Source organism: Pelophylax lessonae (genome assembly GCF_965119305.1).
Source record: "Pelophylax lessonae genome assembly, chromosome: 8".
In the NCBI taxonomy this organism is placed as follows: Eukaryota; Metazoa; Chordata; class Amphibia; order Anura; family Ranidae; genus Pelophylax; species Pelophylax lessonae.
Genome location: NC_138775.1, coordinates 61,786,568 through 61,799,700, shown reverse-complemented (window position 1 = coordinate 61,799,700; position 13,133 = coordinate 61,786,568). Strand labels below are relative to the sequence as shown.

General features: G+C 43.4%; 1 protein-coding gene across 1 annotated transcript in view; it reads right to left on the bottom strand.

The window, feature by feature from the left end:
- DENND6A (DENN domain containing 6A) overlaps window positions 1-10,762 on the bottom strand; it is a 121,887-nt gene extending 111,125 nt beyond the window's left edge. The window contains exon 1 of the mRNA XM_082265514.1: window positions 10,580-10,762. Coding sequence (XP_082121640.1) covers window positions 10,580-10,723 — 144 coding nt within the window. The 5' untranslated portion in view covers window positions 10,724-10,762. The remainder of the gene's footprint in view (window positions 1-10,579) is intronic.
- Between the last annotated feature and the right edge of the window lie 2,371 nt (window positions 10,763-13,133).

Genomic DNA, 13,133 nt, shown 5'->3' with positions numbered 1-13,133 from the left:
CCTACACAAAAAGCAAGTTTTTTTTTTCAATACCTTATGGGATATTATCATGCAGAAGAAGTCAAGTGTGTCTACTAAATGGATGCAGACAGAGGAGGACTGAGGAGTTCCTCTCAACTAGTATGGCAGGTACTTTTAAAATCAAGCCCTTCATTACTTACAATGCTCTTGTGGATTTCAGTATATTGGCAGAACTAAATACCCCCTACAGGTTAGGTTAAATGAACACATTAGCAATTTCAGGAAGGGGTTTAAGCAGCATTCTGTCTCAAAACATTACCATTTAGTACACAACAAAGATCCCCAGAATACCATATTTTTTGGGAATAGATAAATATAGCCCCCTCCCTCCCCTGGCGGGGTGGGTCTTTAGTGAGGGGTCTTTCTAGATTAGAGATGGCCTGGGTCCATAAGATTAACACGTATGCCCCCTTTGGACTCAATGTAGTTATTGATGTAAACGCCTTTATTGATAATTCTTAATTAGAGGTAATTTTTTTTTAAGGGGGGGGGGGGGTCTTTATATTACTCAATGCAATTTTTGTGAACCTGATCTGAACCTCGTGACTTTTGAAGGGGAGGTTCCCAATGATCTGTTTAATTTTCTTTTTAATTTTCCTCCTTCAATCCCCTTTAATACAACACCTTAAAGATTTGGGTATAGCAATGATTTATTGACCAAATGTATTTTAATTATTTAACTTGGTAAGGATTGTTGGTTTTTTTATAAATTTTTTTTATTTATATTGTGGATAGCTAATTTACCAGCGAATGGTTATGAGTTACACCAACACAAAGTTTTTTATTTTTTATTTTTGGTTCCCTCTTCTTTTTCTCCCTTTTTTCCTAAAACTTGTTTGTTTTTAATGTAGATGGATTTAAATATCTGTACAAAATTAAACTTAATCTGATTAGTTTTTAGAGGTATTATTATTGAGGGCATTGATTCCCATATCCAAGATGGCACCTTCACTTGTGAAGTCCCGCAGTTCAGATTGAGGCGTGGTTACTTTCGGTTGTTATATTATTTAATCTGGTGAGTCAGCATGCTGCCCATGCCCCTAGATGACGTCACGTATGACGAAACACATCGGGACGTGACATGCTGACGTCACCATACACAACTAGGATCTGGAAGGATGGGGATTAGCATGGTTAGCCGACCAGCTGCTTTTTATATTTGCCTGAAATTTACTTTGAATGTAAGTGCAATACTTTTCATAATAAACTTCTAAGGTTTTACACTATGGAGCTGTTCATTTACTTTCTATGTGGCTTACCTACTTTTGAGCGGACCGATATATAAAGAACGGATTGGAGGGTTTATGGTGGATCTGGTTCTTCTTTGGTCCTCCTTCTCCTTTTTTGCTTGGTTATTCAATGAGAAATTGAGTCATCTTTATGAGTACAGAGGAGAGTTATTTTTGGTGTGTTTGAACCTGTAGGGTCTATCCTTCTGATAAGCGGCCATTGTGTGTGGTGGCGGATACACAAGTCGGTAGGGTAAGAACTTTTGTCACAGAATTTTTTGTCACTTAAAATATTTTTGTAACTCATTTTTTAATTTACAAACTTTTTCATATCAATTCACTGGACTTTTAATCATAATTTATGAACTTTAATATAATTTGGAGTTTTTACTATACTTCTAATTGTCCCTCTGGTTAATATTTTTTAGCGCAGCTTTTTTTGTATTTTAACCAGCTATTCACTGGTTGTGAAGGACGTCGGCGGCTGCCGTCTGCTCCTAAACACTTTTGAAAAACACTTCTAAACACTGCAAAAATGCTGGCAAAAAAAACACAAAATATTAGTGTTTTCTATCCAGAATTTTTCTAGCAGTTTTTAAGCATCTAGTGTACATGGAGCCCAATCATTCAAAATGGCAACATATAAAGTAGGTCTATTCCACTCCAACAGAACTGTATTGGAATTATGGTTTCCAGTTTCTACAACATAAACAACCATAATGTTAAAAGCAAGATCTATATTAGATGCTTTCAGGTCACCAGATGGTATAGAGGTAGCTTTGGACTACTTTTTACAAGTTCACTTGCTCATCTAGCAATGCTTCATTCACAGCATTTATTAAACCCGAATAAGTCTGAACAAGTTTAAAAAAAAAAAAAAAAAAAAAAAACGAAGCTCCCATGATGTAAGTTAAGCTTATATTTTCTAATGTACGAGCTGTGGTGTCAATCAGCATGTCATTGAGCAGTGGTCTCCAAACAGAGGCCCTTTGCTGGCCCTTATTCGGCCTTTGACACCATTCCTTCCACTGACACTAACAGTGGGGAACCATTCCTCTGACAGACACCAACAATGGTGCATTTTTCCTTACACTAACACCAATGATGGAACACTATTTCTCCCACTGACTCCAGCAAAAGGGCATCATTCCTCCCACTAATACCAATGATGGGGCACTATTCCTCCCACTAATACCAATGATGGGGCACTATTCCTCCCCACTGACACCAATGATGGGGCACTATTCCTCCCCACTGACACCAATGATGGGGCACTATTCCTCCCACTGACACCAATGATGGGGCACTATTCCTCCCACTGACACCAATGATGGGGCACTATTCCTCCAACTAATACCAATGATGGGGCACTATTCCTCCCACTAATACCAATGATGGGGCACTATTCCTCCCACTAATACCAATGATGGAGCACTATTCCTCCCACTAATACAAATGATGGAGCACTATTCCTCCCACTAATACCAATGATGGAGCACTATTCCTCCCACTTATACCAATGATGGGGCACTATTCCTCCCACTAATACCAATGATGGAGCACTATTCCTCCCACTTATACCAATGATGGGGCACCATTTCTCCCACTGACTCCAGCAAAAGGGCATCATTCCTCCCACTAATACCAATGATGGGGCACTATTCCTCCCACTAATACCAATGATGGGGCACTATTCCTCCCACTGACACCAATGATGGGGCACTATTCCTCCCACTGACACCAATGATGGGGCACTATTCCTCCAACTAATACCAATGATGGGGCACTATTCCTCCCACTAATACCAATGATGGGGCACTATTCCTCCCACTAATACCAATGATGGAGCACTATTCCTCCCACTAATACCAATGATGGAGCACTATTCCTCCCACTAATACAAATGATGGAGCACTATTCCTCCCACTAATACCAATGATGGAGCACTATTCCTCCCACTTATACCAATGATGGGGCACTATTCCTCCCACTAATACCAATGATGGAGCACTATTCCTCCCACTTATACCAATGATGGGGCACTATTTCTCCCACTGACTCCAGCAAAAGGGCATCATTCCTCCCACTAATACCAATGATGGGGCACTATTCCTCCCACTAATACCAATGATGGGGCACTATTCCTCCCACTGACACCAATGATGGGGCACTATTCCTCCCACTAATACCAATGATGGGGCACTATTCCTCCCACTAATACCAATGATGGAGCACTATTCCTCCCACTAATACCAATGATGGAGCACTATTCCTCCCACTTATACCAATGATGGGGCACTATTCCTCCCACTAATACCAATGATGGGGCACTATTCCTCCCACTAATACCAATGATGGGGCACTATTCCTCCCACTTATACCAATGATGGGGCACTATTCCTCCCACTAATACCAATGATGGGGCACTATTCCTCCCACTAATACCAATGATGGGACACTATTCCTCCCACTAATACCAATTTTGGGGCACTATATAATTTTTTTTACTTTGCTACCGGGGCATTTTCCATTTCCACTTGCTACTCCAGCCCCCCTAAAGTCTGAAGTAAACCATCCCGTTGTTCAGCAAGTTTAGAAAGTTTAGAGACCCTCATCATAGAGAACAGGGTTGGACATAATGGGGAACAAAGGAAAAGACTGGTCTGCATATTAGCCAGGGCCTCAATAAAAAAACAAGGAGGTAAAAAGAGTTATTTTGTTACATTTCTGGTTCATGTTGACAGGTGGGAAAAATGTAAAATTTAAAACAATATGCTTTTATGCCTTAGGGTCCTTTCACACGAACGATCCGATCAGATCCGCCTGTCAGTTTTTTAGGTGGATCTGATCGGATCCTCCATGCATCCCTATGGGGCAGCGATGTCAGCGGAGACATGTCCCCTGACACCCACTGCCATCCGCATCTGATCCTGTCCGTGAAACCCTATTTTCCATCCGTCCAGGGGATCGGATGGGATCGGATGAGAGCGGACAAGCGATCCGCTCTCATCCGATTCCCCATATAGCACAGCGGGGCTCTGACACCTCCCTCTCCGCACACAGAGCGCAGAGGGAACTGTCACCTGTCTGCTCAGCGGGGGATCAGTGTATCGATCCCCCGCTGAGCAGCACGGAGTCCGCCGACGGAGCAGACCGTGTGAAAGGAGCCTAATTTATACCTAGACGATTTGAATCACGGGCGGAACTGCCGCAAAGAAGTAATGGCATTGCAAATGCTTCCCGCCTTTTGCTGTGATTCTGGAATCCCTAAACTCTGCCTGCGATTCCGGAATGCCTAGGTGTGAATTGAGCCTCAAAAATGGAGCAGGAGCTACTTTTGGGGGACAGCATTGCACATTGCAATTTTACTGCAATTTATCGCGCTGCAAAATCACACCCCGATTGGGGTGCTATTAACAAGTAATGGCAGCACAAACACATTCTGCATTTTGCCTCGATTCCACCCGCAATTCAAAACACCTAGGTGTGAATGGCGCCATAAAATGTAATTACTACAATCACTGGAATTATACAATTTGTTGACTTTTGGTTTTTACATTAACCCTGAAGCCATTCATCTCAGATACAAATTACAGCTGAACAAAGTGTGATATTTCCCTTGTGATATCTCAGATGTTATCTCACAACGTGGATTGGTTATCTGCTGATCAAACACATCAAAACTTCCAACATATGCATTGCTTTAGATTATATGTCCCCACCAGGACATTGTATTCTGACGGCAGAACATGGTGATGTCAGAAAAAAACTGATCAAAGGCTGCAACCAATAATAGACAAAAGTTTAGTAACTTGTCAATCCAACGATCGATTCCCATCAAGCAGGGACAGCCAAACACTGATTGAAATTCAACCGATCCCTGCTGAACTATCTGAAAGTCAATCCCTTTATGGTCAACTTTAGATGCTTATTCTAGGCCGGCAGCCAAAAAAAACATACCGTAGTGTAATGTGCAGGAATGCAACTTAACCAGATTTCACCACTACTTTTCTAGAACCTCTGCCAGGTTTTAACGGTTAGCATCAAAGATGGAAAGATCTATATGAACTTCACTCAACTTGTCTCTAATAAAATAGGATAGCAAGAACCTCCATCAGGTTTTTATTGCTGTACAGGTCTCCACTGGGGAGATTTCACCTCGTTTTGTGTCACTGAGACAGGAAATGACGGCAAATCTCCCTAGCTTCCCTCCCAGCCCCCTGTCACCCAAACAAAATTGGCAATTAAAAAAAAACACTTTTTTTAAAATTAAAGATTTAATATAAAAAAATAAATAATAAAACAAGACAAAAAATTCACCTTGGCACCAGCCTTTGACACCTGTGGGAGACCTCATAGTGCTTCCCCATTGCCTCCTGGGATAGCTGCACGCTTGAAATCCTGCAATAATAATGCATCCCAGCCAATGCAGGAGTGCATTTTCTCAGGATTTTCAGTGGCCAGGAGGCAGCAGTGAGGAGCAGTAACATCTGTCCTGCTGAAGTCAGGACCGAGGTGAGTAGTTTTTAAAGTTATTTCTCATAAAAGAGAAGTATGGAGATACAAAAAAAAAAAAAAACATTTACAGGTCCTTCTCAAAAAATTAGCATATTGTGATAAAGTTCATTATTTTCTGTAATGTACTGATAAACATTAGACTTTCATATATTTTAGATTCATTACACACAACTGAAGTAGTGCAAGCCTTTTATTGTTTTAATATTGATGATTTTGGCATACAGCTCATGAAAAACCAAAATTCCTATATCAAAAAATTAGCATATCATGAAAAGGTTCTCTAAACGAGCTATTAACCTAATCATCTGAATCAACTAATTAACTCTAAACACCTGCAAAAGATTCCTGAGGCTTTTAAAAACCCCCAGCCTGGTTCATTACTCAAAACCGCAATCATGGGTAAGACTGCCGACCTGACTGCTGTCCAGAAGGCCATCATTGACACCCTCAAGCAAGAGGGTAAGACACAGAAAGAAATTTCTGAATGAATAGGCTGTTCCCAGAGTGCTGTATCAAGGCACCTCAGTGGGAAGTCTGTGGGAAGGAAAAAGTGTGGCAGAAAACGCTGCACAACGAGAAGAGGTGACCGGACCCTGAGGAAGATTGTGGAGAAGGACCGATTCCAGACCTTGGGGGACCTGCGGAAGCAGTGGACTGAGTCTGGAGTAGAAACATCTAGAGCCACCGTGTACAGGCGTGTGCAGGAAATGGGCTACAGGTTCCGCATTCCCCAGGTCAAGCCACTTTTGAACCAGAAACAGCGGCAGAAGCGCCTGACCTGGGCTACAGAGAAGCAGCACTGGACTGTTGCTCAGTGGTCCAAAGTACTTTTTTCGGATGAAAGCAAATTTTGCATGTCATTCGGAAATCAAGGTGCCAGAGTCTGGAGGAAGACTGGGGAGAGGGAAATGCCAAAATGCCTGAAGTCCAGTGTCAAGTACCCACAGTCAGTGATGGTCTGGGGTGCCATGTAAGCTGCTGGTGTTGGTCCACTGTGTTTTATCAAGGGCAGGGTCAATGCAGCTAGCTATCAGGAGATTTTGGAGCACTTCATGCTTCCATCTGCTGAAAAGCTTTATGGAGATGAAGATTTCATTTTTCAGCACGACCTGGCGCCTGCTCACAGTGCCAAAACCACTGGTAAATGGTTTAAGGACCATGGTATTACTGTGCTCAATTGGCCTGCCAACTCTCCTGACCTGAACCCCACAGAGAATCTGTGGGATGTTGTGAAGAGAAAGTTGAGAGACGCCAGACCCAACACTCTGGATGAGCTCAAGGCCGCTATCGAAGCATCCTGGGCCTCCATAACACCTCAGCAGTGCCACAGGCTGATTGCCTCCATGCCCCGCCACATTGAAGCAGTCATTTCTGCAAAAGGATTCCCGACCAAGTATTGAGTGCATAACTGAACATAATTATTTGAAGGTTTACTTTTTTTGTATTAAAAACACTTTTTATTGGTCGGATGAAATATGCTAATTTTTTGAGATAGGAATTTTGGTTTTTCATGAGCTGTATGCCAAAAATCATCAATATTAAAACAATAAAAGGCTTGCACTACTTCAGTTGTGTGTAATGAATCTAAAATATATGAAAGTCTAATGTTTATCAGTACATTACAGAAAATAATGAACTTTATCACAATATGCTAATTTTTTGAGAAGGACCTGTATACTCACCTAGGTGGATGCAGCATCGATAAAATGCCGCAACGGTCTCCTGCCAGTTCTGCAGTGAGAACTGAGCAATCAAACACTACTGATCACTCAGTTTCCCCCTCCACTCTGAGCAGAGAGCCGTGGACTGTCAGTCAGCAGCTGTCTGCTCTGCCCCTCCAGCTCTCACTGGAGCGCTGGGCTGTGGAGGGGTTGGGAGGGTCTGGCTCTAAGAGGATTGTTGAGAGGCTAAAGCCTCGTACACACGCATCGATTATTAGCCGGGAATTTTCGGCCAACGTCCGATCTGCCGATTTTCGGCTTGTTAGTATGATGCTTCCGACAACCAACTCCGACTTTTTGGCCGAAAAAAATCTGGTGTGCAGACTATAAAATTTTTGTTGGCCGTCAACACAACGGCCGATTTTCGTGCAGTCAGTACAGATTTTGACAGGGAAAAATCTGATGAGCAAGACTGGGCATGCTCAGAAGAAAGAGCACAAAGCAAACCAACACATGACATCACTTCTGAAGTAGAAGTTTGTTGGACGAGAAAATTTGTGTGCAGTCTAGGCACATTCCAACCAACAAAACACCACTCTGGATAAAAGACGGACGATCGGTCGGCCGATAATCGTTGCGTGTGTACGGGGCTTGAGCCAGATGCCGGTCCAGGTATCTGGGTGGATCCCGAGCTATATGGATATATGGTTTGGATCTTTTTTGAGACAAGACCGGCTCAGTGCCAACAGCGGAATTTGGCCCCTGGGCAGCTTAAAACGGGTCACAGGCGTGCAGAACAAACTTTACTTCTGTGACCTACAGGGGAAGTATGGCCAAAAAAGATTTAGCCCTACTTCTCCTTTAATGCTTTATTTACAGCTTATTTGTTTGGGTGGTGGGAGACGATCAGGGAAGCGCACCTTCCACTTGCATGCATCATTTTGACAATGTGGATATATTTATAATGGCATTTAACTTTTTAGACCCCGTTCACACTGGGGCGATCCGACTTGCCGGGGCGACCTCACAGGTTGCGGCGCGCTGCTCGCACCACGACCTCGGAGCGGCCGGCATGGACTTCATAACATTGAAATCAATGCAGGTCGCTCCAGGTCGCCCCAAAGAAGCTCCGGACCCTTTTTCTAAGTCGGAGCGACTTGTGTTGCTCCTATTAGAACGGGTCCACAGCTTCTCTATGGCAGGCGACCTGTCAGGCGACCAGGTCACCTGACAGGTCGCCCCAGTGTGAACGGGGTCTTAGAATCACGTCTCTCTACTTTGTAGCATTGGTGAATTATGCATCACCCATCGCAATTCAATGAATTCATCATTAGAAAACCAAAAGAAAACAAACAATACTCGGTCTGTTCTGGATACAACGATTAGCAGTCATGTCACAGGGACAACACTTGTGCTCAGAATATAACATGGAATTCTTTTAACTCATTTGCTAATAAAGTGTTCCTAATCCAGCAGGACGAGCAGATCATGTGAATAGAACGCACTGTACAGATCACTTCAGTCCAATTTCCACAACTAAACAGTCTTTCTTCTTTAAATCAAATGAGAACACATGCAATGAAATACAGATCTGGACTAACTTACAAAAAGCAATGGGTCAGCAACAGCCTTATATATGGGTGAGTTGCCTCATATATCCCTTCTGCTGTTTATGGAGGGGTCTCGATATTTTAAGCCGTCCCCGCCAAGAGAATACAGTGACTACTGCTAGCGGTTATTACAGTTTTTTTGCCATCTGTGTCCCATTGGGGGGAATTACTCGTCTTGTCCTATAGCCAAAACAGGAAGAGGAAATCCCTTCAAAGTGAGGACATCTCAGGTTGTCACCAGAACTGGTGTCACTATTGGCAGATTTTCCCTCTATTCCTGTTCTGGTGACAACCCAAGTTTTGGGATTTTCTTCCACTCTCAGTGATGGCAGTAAACAGGACAAGTAGAGAAGGTGAATCTCCTTATGGCTATGTTCACCTTTGATTCTTTTCTGAAAAGCGATCTACAGTGGAGTGCTTCACAAAGTGTGGCTATCCAGCTGCTGTCAGAGGTTCAGGAAGCGATCCTGCCACCTCCTGAATGCCTGCAATTAACAATGGAACGAATGTGCTGCAACTGTGAGCCAAGTGTTTGACTTGTCTGTTTCAGTGTGAATCGCACATGTAGTGCTCCCTGCCAACTAGACACATCAAAACATATCACCGGGATACTATGGATCTTCAGAATAATGTCCAAATATTTGTTAAAGTGACTGTAGTAAATTGTGACACTTCAGGGCCATGCCTTATCAGATATGTGACTACCAACTCACCAACACACAAAGCATCGCTGCACCGGCATGCAAACAATCGCCTCCGGCTTTATTGTAGGCTTCAGGTGACCAGGTCAGGGGGCCGTAAAACCATAACTCAACTACCTGTTTTTACCGCTCTCTGGCTACCCATGCCTAATGGGGGCACAGAGAGCAATAAAAACCTGATAGATTTCTAATCCTCAACTCTGTCCAAAATGAAAAAAAGAGTTGCTTAAGTGTAACTAAAGGAAAAACATTTTTTGTTTGTTTTGGACAGGGTGGAGAGGGATTAAACCTCTGCCAGGTCTTTATTGCTCTCGGTTTCCCTGTTAGGAGATTCCCCTCTCTATTTGTCCTGTTTACTATTATTACCAAGACTGAAAATAAAAGAAAATCTCGAATTTTGGGTTGTCACCAGAACAGGAAGAGAGAGGAAATCTTCCAATGGGGACACCAGTTTAGGGGACATCCCTGGATTTAGAGGGATTTCCTCCCACTTCCTGTTTTGGCTCTGTAGGGAAATCTCTCCAATGAGATACAGATAGCAAAAACAAAAGCCTGACAGGGGTTATACCTTCACTTATCCAAAATGGAAAAGATCATTGCCATTAATTCTGCCTGAATCATCTGATGTCAGCTGTGGAGTGTTTTTTCCTTTGTGTTATTAGAGGTTTATGCAGTGTAGGGATCATCTAGTAATCTGGGGTCTCTGGGGATGAAGATCACCCCTGTAGACAAGGAGACTGCCCCCAGCAGAGTCCCCCATCCCCCCTCCAGCACTGATCACACAGGACAGGTCCAGTCCCAATGGAAGTGACAGAAGAAGTTGCAGAGCCCCCTCTCACCTCCACTGTCTGTCCCAGCTCCAGGTCGAAGCCCACCACACAGATACAATGCAGCCAGGAGGAGAAGCGATCCCATGGAAGGGTTAGGGGCTCACCGCCGGGGCTCTGCGCCTCCTCGCTCCCCTCCATCCCCAGGGTAGACATGTCTAAAGCCACCGAGCTTCCATCCAGCCGTCAATCAACACTCCCTACGTCATCACAGAGCGCCGGCCGCCGGCTGGTGACGGAGGAGGAGAAGGGGAAACTCCTCATCCGCCAGGAAACGTTACCATGGCGACCATCTCTGTGTATACAACAGCCTCAGTCATTGTGTGATCTGCTGGCTCTGCTGTATTCATAGACGGCAGCATTATAATGCCTGATCCCCCGGGACAGGGAGGTTTGTGCCTGGAATGGTTCTCAACATTGTTTCAGTTTCACAAATAAGTTAACATAGGGTTCCTATATTACATCAGGGGTCCAATGTACGGCCCGCGGGCCGCATCTGGCCCTCTGCAAGACTTTATCCAGCAGACAGCTACTCTGATGTGAGGGGGCCTCTAATAGAGACCCAGATAAGGGATGACTGTAATGGGGAACCTAATGTGAGGGAGGATTGCTAAAGCAGACTGATGTATAAGCAGACCCTGATAAGGGGTGACTGATGTAAGGGGGGACTCCTAAGGCAGACTTATGTATAAGGGGACCCTGATAAAGCAATCTAGTGAACCACCTCTATTCCACATTTTCACAGCTCTTACTGTGAAGAAACCTTTCCGTATTTGGAGACAAAATCTTTTTTCCTCTAGACGTAAAGAGTCCCCCCTTGTCCTCTGTGATGACCTTAAAGTGAATAACTCAGTTTATATTATTGCGTTATTTATACATGTTGATCATATCCCCCCTTAATCTCCTCTTCTCAAAAGAGAATAAATTCAGTTCCTCTAATCTTTCCTCATAGCTGAGCTCCTCCAAGCCTCATATCAGTTTGGTTGCCCTTCTCTGCACTTTCTCCAGTTCCCGATATCCTTTTGGAGAACTGGTGCCAAAAACTGAACTGCATATTCCAGATGAGGTCTTATTAATGATTTGTACAGGGGCAAAGTTATATCTCTCTCCAGAGTCCATGCCTCTGTTAATACAAGAAAGGACTTTGCTTGCTTTGGAATCCGCAGCTTAGGATCTACCAGAACACCCAGATCCTTCTCCATTATGGATTCCCCCAGTTGTACTCCCCCTAGTATGTATGATGCATGCATATTCTTAGCCCCAAGTGCATAACTTTACATTTATCAACAATAAACCTCATTTGCCACATAGCCAGAATGAAACAGTGCATTGAGGTTGGAGACATCCTGTAAGGAAGGTATTCCACTGCATAGCTTGGTGTCACCTGCAAAGGCCCTATATTATTTATAAAGATATTAAAAAGTAAGGGTCTCAACACTGAACCTTGGGGTACACCACTGATAACCTTACACCATTCAGAGTAGGTATTAACCGATTATCGGCAAAGCCGATTATTGGAGGGCAGATATTCACTTTTACCGATATCGGCCCCGATACTTGCCGATATTACCGATATTAGTTTATGTAATATAAGTGTATGTAAAATCCTAGCATCCACTTTATTAGTGTTTTATATAATGTCCAGTGTGTGTTTTTGTAATCTAATAGTGTGAAATACCTTTGTTATATCAGCTCTTGGGGCTCAGCTGATTCCCCGCTCTGCTGTTTTCTCCTCTCATAGCTGTCAGAGGAGGATCTCAGCCCCTCCCCTCTGCAGTCTACACAGAAGCGGCAGGTATTAGATTAGAATAGTGTGAAATACCTTTGTTACATCACCGCTCGGCCCTTCCGTGACCCCCAGCTGTCAGTGGGGGAGAAGAGAAGGACATCAGTGCGGGAGATCAGCTGAGCCCAGAGCGTTGATGTAGCAAATGGTATTTCACACTATTATAATCTAATACCCAGCACTTCTGTGTACACTGCAGAGGGGAGGGGCTGAGATCCTCCTCTGCCAAAATTAATATAAGACCTGGGCTTATTTTCGGGGAAACACGGTAGTGTCCAGTCCACTGCAGCTACTAGATTTAATTGCAGACAGTGAGTGCACTACTGCAGCAGTTTATGTAAATTTTGTTTTTGGAAGCCTTTAGTTATTATTTTCCCAGCACTTTATTTTCACAGTTGTCTACAGTTGTCTACTCTTCTAGGACGTTCGTTCGTTCACATGATGTGAAACTGATGTACCTGCAAGTGAAAGCTGTGCAGTTTTCTATCGGTTTTCATGCAGGTAAGGTGTGAAGAACGAGCCTTTAATGTTAATAAAAAAACATTAACATGTTCAGTACCAGATTTGTGTCAGAAATTGTCTTTATTTTTCAAAGCTTTAAATGTACACAATATAGCCGATACCGATACTTTGGGCCAAATTCACTGTACCTCCAATGCCGATTTTGTTCTATTTTACCTCAATTTTGACTATTTTTAGGTACAAATGCAATTCACTATAACACCATCAGAAACGTTATGAGCAGTGTCAAATTCACTAAGATCAAATAACGTCAGGACT